Source organism: Parambassis ranga, chromosome 3 (genome assembly GCF_900634625.1).
Source record: "Parambassis ranga chromosome 3, fParRan2.1, whole genome shotgun sequence".
Taxonomy (NCBI): domain Eukaryota; kingdom Metazoa; phylum Chordata; class Actinopteri; family Ambassidae; genus Parambassis; species Parambassis ranga.
Window position 1 is genome coordinate 24,106,182 of NC_041024.1, and position 19,885 is coordinate 24,126,066.

Genomic DNA, 19,885 nt, shown 5'->3' on the forward strand with positions numbered 1-19,885 from the left:
CACTCCTATCAATCTAGGTTGTGATGTCATAGTGATCACTGTGACATCACAACCTAGACTGTACCTGGAGCTCTCCTGCAACATACCGTCATTGCTCGGAAGTTTTTGAGGCTTTTTGAAGCACAGTAGTATTATTGCTTTATCCTTTGCACAATCTTTGGAGCATAAATGGACGGACGCGGAGACGAAAGCCGAACACGCGATCAACCTGAACATCATAGAGGTGGACTTGATGGAGGAGATACACCACGTCACTTAAGAATTCAATATGAACTGCGAGGCTTACTGATCCGTATACATGATATATATTTAGAAATCTTTCCTATGTTGGTGTTTTTCCCTCCCCAACTATATGAGCTAATGTTAGAATTCATCCGGGACAACATCAACCATCTGGAAAGAATTCATGACCTCGTACCTGATATTGTAGAGGACGAACCTCAGCCTGAAGGCCAAAGACAGGATGACTTAAATATAGTCGCATTGGGAAACAGTTCTGATAGTGGCACAGATACTGATGAGGAACCCTGTGAGGTAGATGTGTGTCAGCAGGACAGACAAGAGGATGCCCTGCCTCATCAAACCAAAATAAGACCCAGAGAGGATAATGAGGAAGAAGATGATGAGCCTTCTTCCTCCTCATCCTCTTCTGAAAAGGTCAAAAGGCTTGAGAACACTGCTGACACTACAAGCAGCAGCCTTAAAGATGTATTTGAAGATGCTGATTGTGACCAAAGGGACGACAACGCCCTGGAAGGATGCTCAATGTGGTACAGGCCTGGACAGGCAGATGTGTGTCAGCAGGACAGAGCAGAGGAAGGTCAACCCCCTCTGCAGAGGACGATGAGGTCCAATTGTGGGAATATACCTGACAAGTGATCTGTCAAGTCATGCAGTGATAGAGAAAATAATGGTTTTAGCACGAATAAAACCCAAAAGACACTGCTGGCGACTATTAAAAGTGTCTTTTCCAGGAACAGTCCTGGAAATGAACACAAAAAACTAGACCTGATGTTGATGTCTTGCACAGAAGACATCAACCCAACAAGGTTGGTCCTGGAGATAAATCCAAGTCTAGTCCTGGAGTCAAATCCAACAAGACCACTTGTGAAACAAATGAAGTCAAGTTGAGGAGACATAACTTTGACAACAGCTAAATGCAGAAGAACAACTTTAAAGTGGATTAGGAACTTCTTCATTTACAAACTAGTCAACTTGGCGATATTCTTTGTATCGACATTTTTTTTCAGAAACAGCTAATATATGTGCTCTGAGAATAATATCTGAAATATCACACTGCACATCCAAAATCATTATTTTACAAAACCAGATCAGAAAAACTACAACAGCAGCCATGAAAAACTACAAACACACACTAAAAACTACAACAGCATATTCGTCTTCAAACCAATCAACTTGATGATATTCTTTGTGCTCTGAGTATCATATCAAATCATTATTTTACAACAACATGCACTGCTGCTAAACATGCCACAAACACACAGTGCATGCTCCAAAATGTAAAGAGGGAGGAGTCATTTCTACAATTTGTACATTAGCATAAAACCAGCAAACTGTTCATATGATCAACAGCAGCAGGTAACACACATTAAACCATGTTTACTGTGCAATAAACCTCGAGGGTCACACATGTAAAGACTGTATGTGTTCCTCTTTGTGAAAGTAGCACCAAAAACTACAAAACATAGATCAAACCGGACATAAAGACAACAACAGCAGCCATGAAAACTACAGACAGTAAAAACTACAACAGCTGTTCATGTTACACACACATGTGACGCAAAGGTAACAAATGAAGAAGAGCTGATGAGCTGTTTTTTTTCATCTGGAATGATCTGGAATGACCTTTGAACTCTCTGCAGCTCTGTGTGTCTGTGATACACTCACATGCTTTGATGACTCACAATAGAACACCAACATTCTAACTCTGCTGCTGTTATTGAATAATTGAATCTTTTAAAGGAGAAATAACCAACTTAACATTAAGAATGAGGGATGTGTTCTTATTGCAGCAACAGTTGTTTGAATCATTTACAAGCAAAAAGTCAGGCAGTGACAGTGGCTGCTTAGAGGACATGTTTAATGGGAAAATGTCTCTTGTGTCCCCCCTACTTTTGGGAGGTACAATGCCACGGTGGTTAATACTTGTAGTAGGAGCTTGTCGTGGCAAAAAATAAAGATTCTGAAAAGACTCTGAAATGATCACTGAAAAGTTATATTTTATTGCAAGCAATTGCATGGAGAGAAACACATGAACAGGTCTGACACAGCTCTCAGTGGTTCTCCACCGAGCAGGAGGCGGTTACATGTTTTACACCTTAAAAGTGTCCTTCAACTCTTCAACTTCCACCAGGCATAGTGTGAGACATTGTGGCTGCAATAAGATAAGATAAGATAAAACTTTATTAATCCCGAAGGAAATTCTTGTGCCAGAGGTATCAAGTCACAATAAATGCAGTTAAGTACAGAGTATAGGTATAAGTAGGGATGTCCCGATCCGATCACGTGATCGGAAATCGGGCCCGATTACGTGATTTCAGACTCGATCGGAATCGGCTGTTACCTCCCGATCAGGACTCGGATATATATTTATTAGGGCTCTCAAAGTTAACGCCTTCTGTGCAGGGTGGCTATGACTAGGCCTGTCGCGATAAACAATAAATCAATTAATTGCACGATAAATTAAGTTTTTTCCGCTGCGATAAATTACATTTGCATGCTGGTTTGTTTTCCTCTCTTTCTCTCTCTCTCTCTCTCCCTCTCGCTGCCAAAGAGACTGGATGACAAAAGGCGTCACTCCGATGCGTCGTAGCGTATAAAGGCCGTTGAACTTTATATGGCCCGCGGCTTCTGTCTTAAAATGTGTCAAATCAACAGGTAGTTCTTATTTTTTAACTCCTTGTGTAACGTTTACGGGATGTTCTGAGCAGACCACGGTCAGCTCGCTGTCTGCGTCTCCACGGTGCGTCACAGTGCTGCAGGGCTTGGACGTTACAGCAACACAGCTGTGAAGCTGCTCAACACCGTTTCAACACTTTGCCACAATTCACCACGACACTAAACTTGCTCATGTATAGAACCTGCTCTCAGAGAGAGTCCGCGTTGTACGAGTGAAGTTCTCTGCCTTCTCACTGGCGGCGCTCTCTGCAGCGCCACCAAGCGGCAACCTTCGGGGCTCAAAGTGGAAGCCCATGCGGAAGTGTCAAAACTTGTAATTCACGCTGCAACAGCTGGGGGTTGGCTCCAAAAGCGAGTAATTTCCCATAGACTCCCATGTTAAAATGGCCGACTTCACAGCAGAAAAAAACATGTTTACAGCCTGGTACAAAAAACCACTCTGGTCTCAGATGATAGGTTCTCTGCTAGTGTCAATTGTAGGGGGGGTGAATTTTTTTACAACTCACTCGTTTCAATTGTATTCGGACTTAAAATTACGCCTAATTATGGGCGTTGCCGCTTGAGTGACAGACAGTTGACGTATCACAGTGTGAGTTTCCTGCTTCCACGATCGCCCGCCCCCCTAAACCCCGCTCGTGCTCCCCCTCTTTGTCCATAATCGGAGTTTTAGTTGATGTGACGCTGCCAACATGGCGGCGGTCATCAAGTCCCGGAACCTCCCACCGAGCCTCAAAACGGCTCTTCAGAAACAAACGGGTGACGTCACGGAGGCTCTGTCCATAGTTTTTACTGTCAATGAGCGCCACCCATTCTAGTTGCCCAGTCCTCTGGTGCCATCTCTGCTGTCAGTTTCTATGTGTTTCTGTCTACATGGTGGCGTTTGTAAAATCCACCGCAGCGGCCTGCAGCGACCTGATGCGTGTACACACATGCAAATGCAAACGCGTGCGCACACAAGCACATGTGCATACAGGTGAGCCCACTCCCAGAGAGTGTGTGTTGTTTGGCTCTGTTGCTCATGACGTGCTAGTTGGTTGGACTTAACTCCATTGACTATGCTCAGATAAACCATGGTAATAGGCCTACCACTACTCATAATAATAATATCAACATTAATATTAATATCATTAATAATAACAATCATAATAATAATAAAGTTGGTGATTGGGGCCTTTCCAGGGTTAAATGTTCTTTAGAAATTAAAGTTTATTGATCTTGTGGAGAATTTTGAAAGTATCGGATCGGGACTCGGTATCGGCAGATACTCAAAATCAAATGACTCGGACTCGGACTCAAAGGCAAAAAAACCTGATCGGGACATCCCTAGGTATAAGTGTCACTATAATCCAAAATAAGAGTACAGTGCGCAGTATGAGCACAATATATGATACCTGGATACAAATATGGAGATGTAAGGTGCTAAGTAAACATGATATAGACAAGTGGAGGGAATGACAGTGATGCCTGACATGATTATCTAGCGCTTCTCCCTACAGAAAGGGGAGGAGTTATACAGTCTGATGGCCACTGGCAGGAAGGACCTCCTGTGGCGTTCTGTGCTGCTCCTCGGTAGTCTCAGTCTACCGCTAAATGTGCTCCTGTAGGACAGCAGTGTGTCCTGCAGGGGGTGAGAGGTGTTGTTACGAATACTGAGGAGTTTCCTCAGTATCCTCCTCTCCGTCACCTCCACCACAGACTCCAGCTCCACTCCCAGTACCGAGCCAGCCTTCCTAATGAGCTTGTTGAGTCTGTTGGTGTCGGCCGTCTTCATCCTGCTGCCCCAGCACACTACAGCGTAGAAGATGACGCTGGAGACCACCGAGTGGTAAAACATCTGCAGCATGGTCTGGCAGACGTTAAAGGACCTGAGTCTCCTCAGTAGATACAGGCGACTCTGTCCCTTCCTGTATATTGCCTCTGCATTTGTGGACCAGTCCAGTTTGTGGTCAATGTGGACACCCAGGTATTTGTAGCTGTCCACAATGTCCACGTTGGTACCCTTGATGCTGACCGGGTTAGGGAGTGTCTGGTGCTTCCTGAAGTCCACTACCAGCTCTCTTGTCTTTGTGACATTCAGCTGCAGGTGGTTCTGTCCGCACCACTCCACAAAGCTGTCCACCACACTCATATACTCCGCCTCCCGACCTCTGCTGGTACAGCCCACAATGGCAGAGTCATCCGAGAACTTCTGCAGGTGGCAGGACTGTGAGCAGTGTCTGAAGTCCGATGTATAGAGTGTGAACAGGAATGGAGACAGTACCGTGCCCTGGGGTGCCCCCGTGCTGCTCACTATCGTGTCCGAGACGGTGTTCCTCAGCCTCACAAATTGTGGTCGACCTGTAAGATAGTTAGTGTTCCAGGTGACCAGTGGGGTCTCTACCTGCATGTCCAGGAGCTTCCTATTCAAAAGGGCAGGCTGCACGGTGTTAAACGCACCGGAAAAATCAAAGAACATGATTCTAACAGTGTTACCTGCCTCCTCCAAGTAGGTGTGTGCTCTGTGCAGCAGGTAGATGATGGCGTCCTCCACTCCAATACGGGGCTGGTAAGCAAACTGCAGGGGGTCCAGCGATGGTTCCACAACAGCACGCAGGTGTTTCAGGACCAGCCTCTCCAGAGACTTCATCACATGTGAAGTCAGAGCAACTGGTCTGTAGTCGCAGTGTGTGCTTGGATGTTTGGTCTTGGGCACAGGAACAAGGCATGTTGTCTTCCACAGGGCAGGGACAGTCATCAGGCTCAGACTCAGGGAGAAGATGTGCTGGAAGACCCCACACAGCTGTGTGGCGCAGTCCCTGAGTACTCTGGGGCTGAGTCCGTCCGGTCCTGCAGCTTTTCCCGGTCGTAGGCGACTGAACTCCCTCCTCACATCCTCTGTGGTGATGGTAACTGTGGACACAGAAGAGCAGAGAGAGAGATCTGATGGGGGAGGGTGGGGGGTTGTTAATGGAAGGTGGGGTAAGGGGGGCAGGGTGATGTTATTGATGGGGAGGTGAAACTGGTTAGTATGGTTAGGGGGAGGGGGAGGAGGAGGTACATTGTTGTTATCGACAGGTGTTAATGGTGCATCACAGGGAGGGGGAGGGGGAGGGTGGTCAGGGAGTGGACTATCAAACCTGTTGAAAAACAGGTTCAGCTGGTTGGCCTCCTGCAGATCTCCATCCATCAGCTGGTCGGAGATCCTATTGTGGCCGGTGATGGTTCGCATGCCACTCCATACCTCCCTCAAGTTGTTCCGGGCAAGTTGGCTCTCCAGCTTCCTCCTGTAGCTCTCCTTGCCCTCTCCAATCTTCTCCTTCACCTCTGCCTGGGCCCTCCTCATCTCCTCTCTGTCTCCACTCAAGAAGGCTGTCTTCTTTCTGTTGAGTGATGCCTTGATGTCCTTTGTCACCCATGGTTTATTGTTTGGAAAGCAGCGTATTGACCTGGTGGGGATTAGAGAATCTGTGCAAAAATTAACATATTCTGTGAGTGTGTCTACATCCTCACCGTGGGTGTCACAGAACACATCCCAGTCAGTCACCTCAAAACATCCCTGCAGGGTCTCCACCTCCGTACAGTTTTGGTGGTCACCGGCTGCCGCTGTACTGCTGGTATATACTGGGGTTTGAGGTGGACTAGGCTATGGTCTGATCTGCCCAAGGGAGGGAGAGCTATGGAGCTGTATGCCTCTTTAACATTAGCATACAGTAAATCTAGAGTTTTATTTTCTCAAGGAGATTATTTTTTTTTTTTAGATACTGTATTAATCCCAGAGGGAAACTCTTTACGGCTGCTGCCAAGCAGTGTCATACAATGACTAGCAAGGCGCGCCACAGGCTAGGGTGAAGTGTCTTCCCCAAGAACACACATCAGTGATGTGACCACTGCGCCACTGTTGTCTATCAGTAATAAATCATTCATCTCTCAAATGACCTTCTGTTGGCAGCTGACTCTGGTCTGCACTCAATTTTAATCCTCCTAGACCTCAGCGACACTGTGGATCACAATGTTTTAATCAGCCATTTAAAGTGCACTGTTGGAGTCAGTGAAGTGGCACTAGAATGGTTCACCTCACCTTAGACAGGTTCTAACAGGTCCTTTTCTGTGAGACTGGGTGATACATCCTCAGTGTCTGCCCCCTGTCCTGTGGTGTGCCCCAGGGGTCCATACTAGGTCCTTTTCTTTCCACTGTCTACATGCTACTCCTCAGTGATATCCTGCGCAGACACAATATTACCTTCCACTGTTATGCCGACGACATTCAACTCTATATACCACTCACACCCGGTAGCTCTGATGTCTCACATATCTTGTCCTGTGTAACAGAAATTAAAGGTAGGGTAGGGGATTTTGAAAACTCAGTGAGAGTCAGCCAGATTTTGAAAGTAAACACACTATTTCTCTCGGAATTCACCCCGAAGCCACGCCTTCCAATCAGTCTGTGACTTCGGCCATCATGCACATACCTCTCTGGTGCGCGCAGAGCAGGAAGAGAGTGACAACCAGCCAATACTCCGCACAGGGGTGCCTCGCAGGATTGGCTGATGTTTTTAGTGTTTTATAGCTTCCACAGATGATTCATATTCTTCGTTTAAAAGCGAAACTGCCGAACTAATCAGTTGATTGTAAAGAGAAGTTACACTAATTTAACAAAAAGTGCATCAGAATGAAATCTGCTACCCTACCTTTAAGAAAAGGATGTCCAGCAATTTCTTACAGTTAAATGATGCTAATGTTATGATATGGGGATTGGGCCTTATTTGTTGTCATGATTGTGCTGACTTCTGTTTTTCTCCCTCCTCTTGGAGGCATGTCTCTCCTCAGAAGTGCTGGGCGTGGTTACCTGCTGGCTGGAGGTTGGCACACCTGCACCTCGTTTCATCTCTGCTCTCTACTTATACCGGAGCTCTTCTCTGCTTCGACGCTGGATTGTCTACGTAGTTGGTAACTCGTCAGTTACAGCTTTTCCTGAGAACTAATTCTCCTCATCGTGGATCTGAGCATTCTCAGCCTTTTTCAGTGACTGTTTCCCTCTTTCTCTTTGCCAGGAAACCAACCTGTTTGACTGCTCCTCCAGCCAGCTCCTAGCCAGCCACGCCGAACAGCATAGCCTTTTGTGAACTGATCCCTTTTGGATTCGCCTTTTGTTATTTCTTTTCTCATTAAACTGAACTTAAGCAACCCTCTGCCTCTGTTCTGCTTCTGGGTCCTCTCGTTAGGAAAACCCAACAGCTAAATCAGAAATGATCATCATTACACCTTCCACCCCCAACTCCAGTTATGTTGCCCACCTCTCCACCTGTCTTGGCACCTGGTCTAACAATATATGCATTGAGGCCTGCAACCTGGGTATCATCTTTGACTCTAAACTTTCCTATGACACTCAAGTAACCAAGGTTGTTCAATCCTGTTTCGCACAGCTAAGGCAACTAAGAAAAATTCGACCATTCCTCCCCCACCTCAGAAACGGTTATATATGCATTCATTTCCTCCAGGCTAGACTACTGCAACGTAAAGATTTTACTGATGGTTTTTAAAGCAATAAATGGCCTCGCCCCCTCTTATATGCAGGACCTTTTAATCCCTCATGAGCCTGAACTCTGCCTGAGATCCTCTGGAAAGTTCCTCCTATCAGTCCCCAAATCCCAGCTAATCACAAAGGGTGACCATGCATTTGCTGTCTATGTGCCCAAAATCTGGAACTCCCTGCCATTTTTTATTTTTATTATTCTTCTTTTCTTTATTAGTTTGGTTGCCCAGCAACCAAACTCTTGTTCTTCTTTTCTTTATTATTATTATTTATTATTATTATTTTTCTGTACTTTTTTGGCTCAGCATATCTTCAGAATGCATGGGCCGATTCAAACCATTCAAACATCAAAAGATTCAGCTCATTCAGGACAAACCGTCAATAATAATTGCAAATATTCAAATGACCGGGGACTTTTGAGGTCTCTTCTTCTGTTACCATGGTGACAGACTGATGCTACTTGATGTTACATGATGTTGCCATGCATCCAAAAAGATTCAGCTCATTCAGGACATTTGGGGAAACCGTCAATAATAATTGCAAATATTATAATATTAAAGATATTAAACATTTTCCATGTCTTCTGCAAAATGCTACTCCTCCTACAAATTACAAGATAGAGAAACCATTTCTGCTGTTACCATGGTGACAGCAGAGTTTGTTTTTTGGTAAAAACAAACTTGCTGTGGCAACCAAACTTGCATTTTCTTCAACCTCACATGAGGTTAGGTGGCATGGTCCTTTCCCATTGTAGCGGAAGTCAACACGTGGTGTGTGTGTGTGTGTGTCTGTGTGTGATGGGGGGAGAGGGACCCATTGAGAGCTACAGCTGTGCTGCATGCATGCATGCCCACATTGTTGAACAAAACATAAAGAGAGGGAAATGATGGAAGGAAACGAGGAGAATGTGGTTGAATACAAACTGCAGATAAGAAAAATTAATATTGTAGTAATTTAAATAAATAAAAATGAGCTCTAGGTTGCACCACCCCTTTGTATCCCTACATCAAAGTGTAAAACAAGATGCAGTGTCTTTCTACAGAGGAGGTCACTTCCGTGTCTGTCAGGTGCCTTTATAGAATTTGATTTATAGATTATTAATATTCTACCGACAACATTTTATGATCACAGTCATCCACAGAAAATATCACATAGGTTTGCCAATACACAGGTTTATGCTGCTTTGCAGTGACGCCTCCAGTCAGTAGCATTGCATAGCAGGTAGCTGCAGCCCCAGCTTAAGAGGCTCCTTCATGTCCATGCTACAGTTTTACTTCAATAACCAATTGTAAGACAAAATCTACAGCAAATGTTAGTCATTTACAGGTAGAGTGTTACTGCAGTTGCTTTCTCGACTACTCTTGATGTCACACACTTGCTTGTGTTGCCGTCACAACCATCTCACAAAACAGCCTGTCCCCATCAGGAAAACAAAAAAATGAAGTCACTATTTAAACAAAACCCATGGGCATAATTTCTCTGCTGCATGTCTACATGTTTTAAAGGCCAAAAAATTCACGATTGTTACCTAATCCTTTCCCTTTTTTTAATATTAACCCCAACTGTGAGTGAAAATGAAACCCCAGGCAAAAATGAAACTTGGATGACATTGGGCAAAACGATCACAAGACCATTAGCATCAGTGTAGCTGTGTGTTATATTCATGTCTGACACAAGTTATCAGATCTTAGAGGTACAATAAAGAACATTGGACCAGACAATTGCTAACAATAGTCAAAAAGCAGGAGTTAAGTGTAATTATACTGACAGCATTTGATCTTTGTCAGTAGTGAGGGTAATGGTTGGCATACTATCCATTAGTGAAGTTTTAAATGACAACACCAACATCATCTTCTTATGGACGAAGTATAGTAGTAGTATAGAACAGTACCAGGCTGTTTATTTCTGCTGCAAAGTTGGCTGTTTTAAAATATGAGTCAATGGGAATTGATTCTGTAGCCAGCCCCTATAGGCTGCAGGGGCAACTACATTTTTTAACACTTCCAAATGGTCTTTATTACTCAGCCGTGATATTTCTTTACTTGCAGTAAATGGTCTCTCTTGTAAAAGAGATGCTTCACTGGTTCACACGCCCACACAGAATGTCCGGCTCACTTTACTGAACGACTGTTTCCTGCTGTGTTGTTTTAGTTGGCAGCAATGAAAAACAGACTAAATCCTCCTGGAAGTCATCCTGATAGATGCAAGTAAAATCGCCCGGATTTTTAGCATCTGTGGACTCATCCACTTGCCACAGGGACTCACTAAGCCACTCTGACAATTGATTCTCAACATCCTCTGCAATTTCAGTTATTCTCCTCAATTGTGTTAGCAGAGAGGGCAACATGCCCAGGCTTGTTACAAGGCCATTTCACCAAAAATGTTTCAAGTGTTCATGTAACACATCAATTGTCGCATAGCTTTTAGTGGAGTTTAAGTGTAATCAGTCTGTATAAATGACCATTGTCAATCAATAAATAAATCCAAACATTTCTCTCCAAATGTCCTAATACATATAGCAAGTACGTAACCAATGAATTGTGAAATATCAGCAGAAAATCTAAAAAGGGAGTAATGAGCTGAGCTTGCATGGTTGCTGAGCTCAGCAGCAAGTGTGTGTAGCTGTTGTATGCACATATTATATGTGCATACATGCTTCTCCATGTGCTTTTGTTGCGTCTGCATGGACTTTGTTGAGTGGTATCCACTAAATAATGGCCTATTTCACAGTTAGCCATAATTGGCCATAATTAAAAATGTGGCAAACAGCTGATAGCAAAATGCTAACCTGAAAAATATTAGCTTATATCAGATTGTGGCCTATCAATTTCTTCAAAGCAGCCACTTTTTTTTTTTTTTTTGACTGTCAACATATTTCTGGCCGTGCCATCTTCTAACATTATACACATCATATGTCTTGGCTGCTTGAGGGTTGTTTGATGTCTCCGCTTCATTTAAAGGTTAACGTTTGCACCATGCTCTGTTTTTAGAATGGGCTCTCCCCATCATTGGCACTTTAAATTAGAGACAGGTCGCTTTAGTCCTTGGGGGCACACTTGCATTACATGTATTTATCGCCACCTAATACAAATCATTATGGTATACATGGTATATTCATGTTTCACCTTTTGAGGCCGAAGTACATACTGTACATTTGTGCACAATAACAAGCAGTGGGCTGGGCTGCCTGTAGGAAGATGTAGGAATTTACATTTGTGTAGAGTAGGGTCTTTCTTCTACTTCCTCTGTGCTGGTCTCATCTGATCGTCCCTGCCTACTGCCTGTCCAGTCTACATGGAGATACAGTCAATCAAACTATACAGTACGTGGCAACATGTAAAACCACTTAATGACTCCTAAAACCCTGTGAATCCATTGGCTCTGTCCCTCTGTCTACCTCACAAACAGTAGCAGTCACCTTTCATATAACCTTCATTTCTGGTTCGTATAAGAGAAATCAGCTTTAATCTTCTCATTATCAAAATAATAGATTTGCTTGAAACCATGCAAGCTAACTGTATCTGTCCAGTGAAAAGTGGCTTCCAGCATCCTGAGCCATTAAAGCTACCATCTCTTGTACAACTCCTTGAGAAATGGAAACAACAGCGTAGATAGCAGCTAATGGCCTCAGATGTGTGAGTTTACTGCAATGCTAGCGAATGCTGATAGCATAGCACCTCTTAAAACAGATATACAGAGTCAGTGGAATAACAAGTCATAATGGACATAGTGGTCGGGCTACAGTGACCGTCAGTCTTTGTCATGGCAGTTATCATCATAGATATTGGTTGGTGTGTGTTATCGTCAACAGCAAATTTGCAGCTTGCTGTGACCTTGAAATAAGGATTTTTATCAGTGCAACTTCATACATACATACAACAAGAGGCAATTATGCATTCTCATATATCAACAGAACTACCACCAGACATCTGTCAAGTGCATGTGACAGCCGCTTCAACCATTTTACATGCCTGGATTGTTGATCTATGTCACAGTGTCTTCAGTGGTGGTTTAGACAAACCTCTGTGTGCATGCATCTGTATTTTAAATATGCTGAGCCAAAAAACGTACATAATAATAATAATAATAATAATAATAATAATAATAATAATAATAAAGATGTAGAAGAACAAGAAGTTTGGTTGCTGGGCAATGGTGAAAAGGTTTTAGTTATTTTGATCCTTCTCATACATGCTTAAGAACAGAAAAGATTATTATGCGAGTAAACATGCTGCAAAGAACAGGCAGACAACTGCCATTAAGCTGTTAATAATATCCTACCAATTAAATTATTTGTGGAAATACACATAATTAACTATGAGATAGGCTCTGCTAGCCGTCTTTAACTTCTAACCTCCACAATAATAATACAATTAAAATAAAACTGGGCACAATTTCCTCAATGTATTAAGCAGTTAAATGAAGCGAGGCATGATGGCAGGGATACATGAATTATTCCAGACACTTAAGACAACACTGAGTTTACTTTTGTGTGGCCTTAAAGGGGCAGTTTGTGAGGGGGAAATCTCAGGATGCTAGCATGCTATCCACCAGTCTGTGCCACTGTGTCATACCATTTTGAACCACAGATAGTGAGTCAGTGTAGCACTTAGTCACCCTTTGTTTGCTTTTTTCAGAATTTGTATGTTGTAGCAGTGCAAGAAGAAATACTACAGCATAGCACAGAGTTTGTTCGGAAAGAAAAATTGCACCTCTCTTTGGATGAAAATGTGAAAACATTCAAGGGAAATCAACAAGGAATGATGGCTCTCACCTTTTAACCAGCCTGTTTACGTTTCGGGAAATCAGTGCATCTGGTATCTTGTGTACACATTTCTGCACCTAGTTGCTTGTTAAATTTCTGAGTGCACGCTCGCAGATGGGATTTGCATTTGTGTTGTCAGAGGAGCAGTGGGACAGCTTGAGGTTGGATAGTTATATGGTCTTGTAAAAAGAGCACTGCAGCAGAGGAGTGGCTGTAATGAGACCCGAGAAAAAAGGAGAGATGCTGAATGAAGGATGGAAGGAGGGGAATTGTTAGACAGGGAGTGAAAAGCATTTCTATTGTGAGCTTTTATTTCAGTGATCCACAGTGTGCACGCTGAATATTAGTGAAATTAGACAGTTGTGACTTGAACTTGTGACTGGTCAACGGTTTTAGGAGAGAATAGAGGACAGCTACACACACACACACACACACACACACACACACACACACACACACACACTTACCTCTGCAACAATCCAACTACTATGACCCTATATGGCAGCTCTGGTGGCCAATTTCTAATGTAAATTAGTCATCTCTACGCTGAACATGTCTGAAATGCCATTACTCATGCAGATATTGTGAAATCAGCCATTAGCGGCAGAAACCTCATAAAAGGTTGTTAGGGCCTGGACCGGAATACTAATCATGAAAGGGCTTCACAGTCAGTGACTTTGGTAACCAGTGGTGACCAGCTAGAATTACAATGAACATCTTGAATCAATTCATTGCATTATAATACGTGTGTGCGTGACTATTCAATAATGGTAAAAGAATGTACCCAGGGTCATTTGTTTGTTTATTATTAAATAATAATGATAATGAAATAAAAGGGCTTTTTGAAGAGTCACCGAGCTAAAGGCGGCGCCACTTGGCTTGTGTGTCTGGAATCTGGGGCACACAGAGAGGCTCTGTGGTTTGTGATTCTGCTATTACAAGCGAGCGCTGGGGAGACAGTACAATAGTAACACATTGAGATGAATTATTAATTTTACACCAAACGCTACAGTGTCGTGTATGAAGGAAAATAATTGCACAAGTACACAAATGCTCTGTTGTCAAACAGCACATGGGAAGCACATGTAATGGAGTCAGCATTCTTTTGTTGTTATTGCTATGAGTCTGCACCGATACATAAAGTGACAGTTCTCTTATAAATACATAATATTTTCAAATTGTGTATGAAAGTCCATTCATTGATATTTTTTTATTATGAACTGTGCATCATAGACTGCATATAAAGATGGACTATATAAATATGGTTTCACTCCCACGCATTGCACAAAAGATAAAAAAAGACCACTAGAGGTTGAGAGGTGAAGCTGCATGGTCATTGGGCCACCCAAACACTAGCCCACTCCCACATTGAGCACACCCTCCCTCATGGTTTTTGACCATGACATCACTTCCTCCTTTACTAGTTAATCATAACTAACCAAATATGAACTTAAAAGGAATGTTTGAACACAGATAATCATGATTAAGATGTAGCTAACAACCCATTAACCATCTCTGGGAAAATTATTTTAGTACTTTTTATTTGGGTTAGTGTGACATCCATTAATATGAAGGAGGCAGAGCTTATGACCTACATATTACAGCCAGCCACCAGGGAGCAATTAAGATACCTTGGCCTCATGTTGTCCTTTTGTCAGAATTGTATAGCGTGTGACACATTCTGGGCACCCAGATGTCAGTATGTAGGGCTAATGGCTGCACAGCTAAGTAACATCTTTCTGGCTAACCATCAATGCACTCATCAGTTATTATTAGCAACTATTACTTACTGCTTTGTACCATTGTTATTAGTGTTAAATTCACACCATACATGAGTTTGTATTGTGGATCACATTTGCTGAAGTAGTATGACAACTCTTATGTCTGTTTAGGCAGTAATTATGTAGTAATACCAAGCTAAGGTTAGCTGCAACTTACATGAGTTGGTTTTGGCCACTTATTAGTGTTATTAGCTAAAATAAATTGTACCCACCTGGCCAGATGCACTGTGGGAGTTTGGAATAAGTACCCCATTTATCACTCAAAATAGTATTTCATTTCATGTTGCATGCTAACGTTGCTAACATTATCAGGCAAGCAAGCTCTAACTTAGCTACAATGCATGGATCTAGTGTTGATTGCATTGGTGAAGTAATGGCAAGCACCAGCAAGAGATTGGATGCCATTATCCACTCATTCTAGGACCTTAGGATGCAAGCTAAGGTTTGAGGGTTTTACACAATATGGCAAGCAGCTCTAAAAATGTCACTTCACTTGATTTACATGTGGAAACCAAAAAAGTTTAGCAAAGTCTACATTTTTATGTTACAATCAGCTGTATTCTACCTGTGTGATAAAGTAGAATCAGCATGTTTCTCAGTGGACTCCAGGTGGGAAGTCAACACCCGTTGTTGTGACTTGTATTCTGGGACACAAGATTAGGTTTAATTTTTGGCCTCTAATGTCGGTAGATAGTCCTGGTTCAATATGCTACACTTGTAGTTGGCACTGAACCCCAAATGGGGCCATATCTTAGTTTCTTATTTGTTCCCTGCCAATGAAAATTTTCTGCTTTTACAACAAGAAATGTGCTTGGCAGCAGGTCAGGAGGATCCTCGGTTGGCTGGTGATTTATGCAGCAGAGACGTGAGAAGCTGATTCCTCTCGATGAGCTATGATCGGGCACCTGTACATGTACAGCACATAATGGTCAGAGGAGCGAGCTGAGCCAAGTTAGGAGAGAGTCTGTTCCCCTGCAATGAGCAATGATCAAGAGGCCTACAAACACACTCACACACACACACACACACTCATTCACACAGTGAGATGAGTTGTAATGATGAGTGAGGGTGTGACGGATTGAGCCTTCATTTCAAGTTTGTCCACGGTGTGAATAATGTCGCTGGAAGTTGTCCAAGCTTCTTGTTCTTCCCTTTCCCTCCTTCTTCCTCTTCTCTAAAGATTATACAGTTTAATCTGTCTCTTTCTCAGTGCTATATTGTAAAATTGTTATTGCATTTTTTTGCCTCTTCCTCCTATGTCCCTCTAAAATAGTGACTTACTATCAAAATTTTTTTTCCTTTCACTGTTACAACCCAGCTCTGCAAGGGAAGGGGGGAGTAACATAAACCAGATGGAATTGGTTAAGAAAGGCGTTTAATGGCTAAAATAAAGCAAAACAATGAAAAAAACAACAACAACAGGGTGCATAGGGTTAACAGAAACTAAGCGAGTGCCTCTGATTGGTCCAGTCGTCTTCGTGACAGGTGTTGGTCAGCCAGTCAGCGGACACCGGGGACGCTCGTCACCATGACGCTGACGTAAAGGGGACAGGTCCACACAAAAACAGAGGGGTGACAACCAAACCAAACCCTCAAAATAACCAAAAGGCCCGGGGCCGTAACATTCACGCTAACAACTTTTTTGTGTTTCACATTTTGCTTCATAATTCTTGACTGGGTAACAGGTCTGCAGGCAGCAGGCAAGCTAGTCTCGCATAGCTAGCTATAACAGGTGCAGAAGGTGTTTGGCACCGGCATATTATGTTGTCTGGATGGCAGCATTATGTTACCTGTAAGTAGTGTGTTGCATTAATGATAACCTAAGCCATAACAAGCCGGATGGTCCCATTTCAATTAAAATCCTAAGGATCCAGTCGATATTATTTATAAAAATAAGCATACATTTTGATTAATTTCATCAAAAGGAACTTTTTGTTGCCATTTCACCTTTGTTAATTCTAAATTAGCTTGAAAAGTTACCATTAATTTAAAATTATTCAAATGATATAAAAGTGAATTACCCCAAAAGCACAACAAACTCTCATCTAAACTCTTGTTGCTAACAGCAGTGCTGTCTTACAGTCTGTACGTGCTGCCCTACAATATATAATACATACTAAAAACAGACATATAATGAACCTATATAATATTAATATACAATTACCCCAGGCAGTCATGTAGCTGTGAAAAGAGAAGAATAAATGAATAAAGCAAGATGTTAGGGGTTATTTGGCTGACTTATCATCAATCCTATGTTGGATTGAATGAAACTTCTTCTTCACAAAGAAAATGATGCTTGAGGAAGCAGTTTTCATCAGTCCATGTGTTTTCATTTTTGATGACAGCACACAGCTGAGACATGGGCGGCTCAGGCGTTTTGCCATCCTTCCAGTTGCTGTAGGTAACCACTCTGTCCTTCCAAATCCAGAACCCAAAGAGAGGACTCTGCCTCAGTCCAATCCAGAATGGACCGGGAACATCGGTGAAGTTAAGGTGCTGTGCGACGGCGTCCCTGTCATGCTCGTCCCTAATCCACAGCAGGCCTGTGTGGTTTTTTTCACAGTAGTCGAGGGCTCTTTCCCAAGTGTAACTTTCATTGACAGCTATGATTCTCACGGTGCCTGAAAACCAGGTAAAAAAGACAGGAGTAAGATTAAGACATAGCTGCAGAGCACAGCTACAACGTCAGCATTCGTTAAACTCTTATAGTTTTACAAGCTTTTGTGTGTAGAAGTAACAGTTTGAAAACAAATGTTTACTGATGATCTTGCAGTGACATCATCAAAAAGTTTCTCTCAGTTAAAAAAAATGTTTACAGCGGATCAGTGTCAAGTGAAACTGTTACCTTTAGAGCAGAGTATGTTTTCATCATTTCTACAATCTTGTTGTTGCATTACAGTGCTTCCAAAAAACAGAATTGAACAGTTGCCCTTTTGGTCTTTCCAGTTTCTGTATGTTGAGCAGGTTCCGTTCTCCCATTGCCATCGGTCATGCATGAGTCCAATCCAAAAGGTTTTGTTCCCACCCGTTTCAATCACCCGTTGGTTTTCGGTCTCATTTCTGATGCTGGCTAAGTCACTGTAATGTGTCCTGCAGTACTGCTGTGCTTGGCACCAGTTCTTTTTTCCCCCCTCAATCACCCTGTGAGTGTTACCTGTGAAAACAAACAAAATACGGTACATATATAAATAATAATATAAACCAAAGTGGTTCAAATCTGTAACATCTTTTTCCAAACTAAATCTCTTTTAAACAAGCTTTGTTTATATGGCGCCTTTCAAGCAGGCGTAGCTCAAAGTGCTTTACAGGTAACTGACACAGAAATACATGCAATGAGATGCAGCAAAAATGAGCATACCAGTTTTAAGCAAGAAACAACACAAATATAATACCAATCAAGCTGTTTAAAAGAGGTCAAATCACACAGTTAAATGAAAAAAAAATAAAGTATAAAATATTATTCGGCTAAGTAAGCTTTAAGCAGAGGAAAATAATTTGCTCACAAGAACATACCTGCAGAGCACATAAAATCTAGTTTCTCTGAACACTTGTAAGCTTTCCATGTGCCCTTTTCAATAGCTTCACACCACTGCCACTCATCATGGTCACGTTTAGTTGAGTTGCTGAATGTGTACGGGGCGCTATCTGACCAAGTGGTAATTTCAGGTCGAGTCCTACGCAGACCAAGCCAAATGCTCCGGATGCTTTCAGACAGGTTTTTTACAAGTTTGACGTCCTCGTAATCATACAGTGTTGCTACTGATGCTTCCTTCTCCTGGCATGCATTGCGTGCATCATCCCATGACTTCTCGTCTTGTAAATAAATGAACTGTCGCAGACGAGGTGATGCAAATGGAAACAGACAAAATCCTGTTAAAAAAGTAAGACAATGTATTATCTTCATTTTTTTATATTCTAATTTACCAAATATTCATAATATAGCAAAACAAATGTAACAGTGTCAATTGGTAAAGTCTCAGCTTTCATATGACACCTTGTTTGTTTGTGTGACTTGAAGTATCAGAGAGCTAGCAATAACTATGTGGCAAGTGGGTCGACTTCGATATGAGAGTTTTATTTTGATGATTGATAATGAATTTGCATGGTGTTGAAGTTATGTTTGATGTGTGTAAATATTACCTATATGTTCTTGTAGTAGAGCTTGTCCTCTTTAATTTGATATGCAATATGATTATTTTATTACATGGTTAGTACAGTGTTTTATGGCTTTTATTGTTGGGTGCATACAAAAGCCCTTTATATAAGGGGGCTGTGGGGTGGAAAGGGTTACATAACAGTTATCCTGACAAAAACAGCACTTTTAAATAGTGATTAATAAATGTGTATATATACATATATATATATATATATATATACATATATATATATATACATATATATATACATACATATATATATATACATATACATATATATATATATATATATATATATATATATATACATATATACGTATACATATATATATGTGTGTGTGTGTGTGTGTGTGTTTGTGTATGTGTATTGATGTCGTGTCATGATGTAATACACTAGAAAGCTGGTTGCTACCAAAAATGAACTCATTGCCAGTAATAATTAATTAGTGATTAGTGTAATCTGATGTCATTACAATCCTAACTGGAAATAGAAATATTTATGACTTAAAAAAACCTTAATGCCATTCTGGCGCACAACATTTTCAACCTAAAAACCAAGAAAGAAAGTCTTACCTGAAAGCAGCACAAAGTACAGGGTCACCCTCACAGCCTGAGTAAGACTCATGATGAAGACTAAATACAGAGAAATGAAGATGAAAGTAACTGATTATATTAAAAAACAAATAAAGAAAGAAAGAAACAAATGTTACTCAGTGGGAATAATTATGTCTGAGCTTCGCCTGCTGCTGAA

At 41.9% G+C, this 19,885-nt stretch overlaps 1 protein-coding gene across 1 annotated transcript; it reads right to left on the reverse strand.

Moving 5' to 3' along the window:
• Positions 1–16,335: 16,335 nt before the first annotated feature.
• LOC114433681 (macrophage mannose receptor 1-like) lies at positions 16,336–19,885 on the reverse strand. The gene is made up of 5 exons (XM_028402327.1): positions 19,845–19,885; positions 19,708–19,767; positions 18,491–18,847; positions 17,823–18,131; positions 16,336–17,598 (listed from the first exon to the last, which is right to left on the reverse strand). Exons 2-5 carry the CDS (start codon positions 19,757–19,759, stop codon positions 17,228–17,230), a joined length of 1,089 nt encoding a protein of 362 aa, XP_028258128.1. The 5' UTR covers positions 19,760–19,767; positions 19,845–19,885; the 3' UTR covers positions 16,336–17,227.

What these genes read in the sequence shown, in the direction of transcription:
- LOC114433681 (XM_028402327.1), bottom strand. Translation starts at nt 19,759, where the DNA reads ATGAGTCTTACTCAGGCTGTGAGGGTGACCCTGTACTTTGTGCTGCTT. An exon ending in AGATTTTATGTGCTCTGCAG is followed by an intron (nt 18,132 to 18,490) that starts GTATGTTCTTGT and finishes TTGTTTTCACAG; the next exon opens with GTAACACTCACAGGGTGATT. An exon ending in AAACATACTCTGCTCTAAAG is followed by an intron (nt 17,599 to 17,822) that starts GTAACAGTTTCA and finishes CCTGGTTTTCAG; the next exon opens with GCACCGTGAGAATCATAGCT.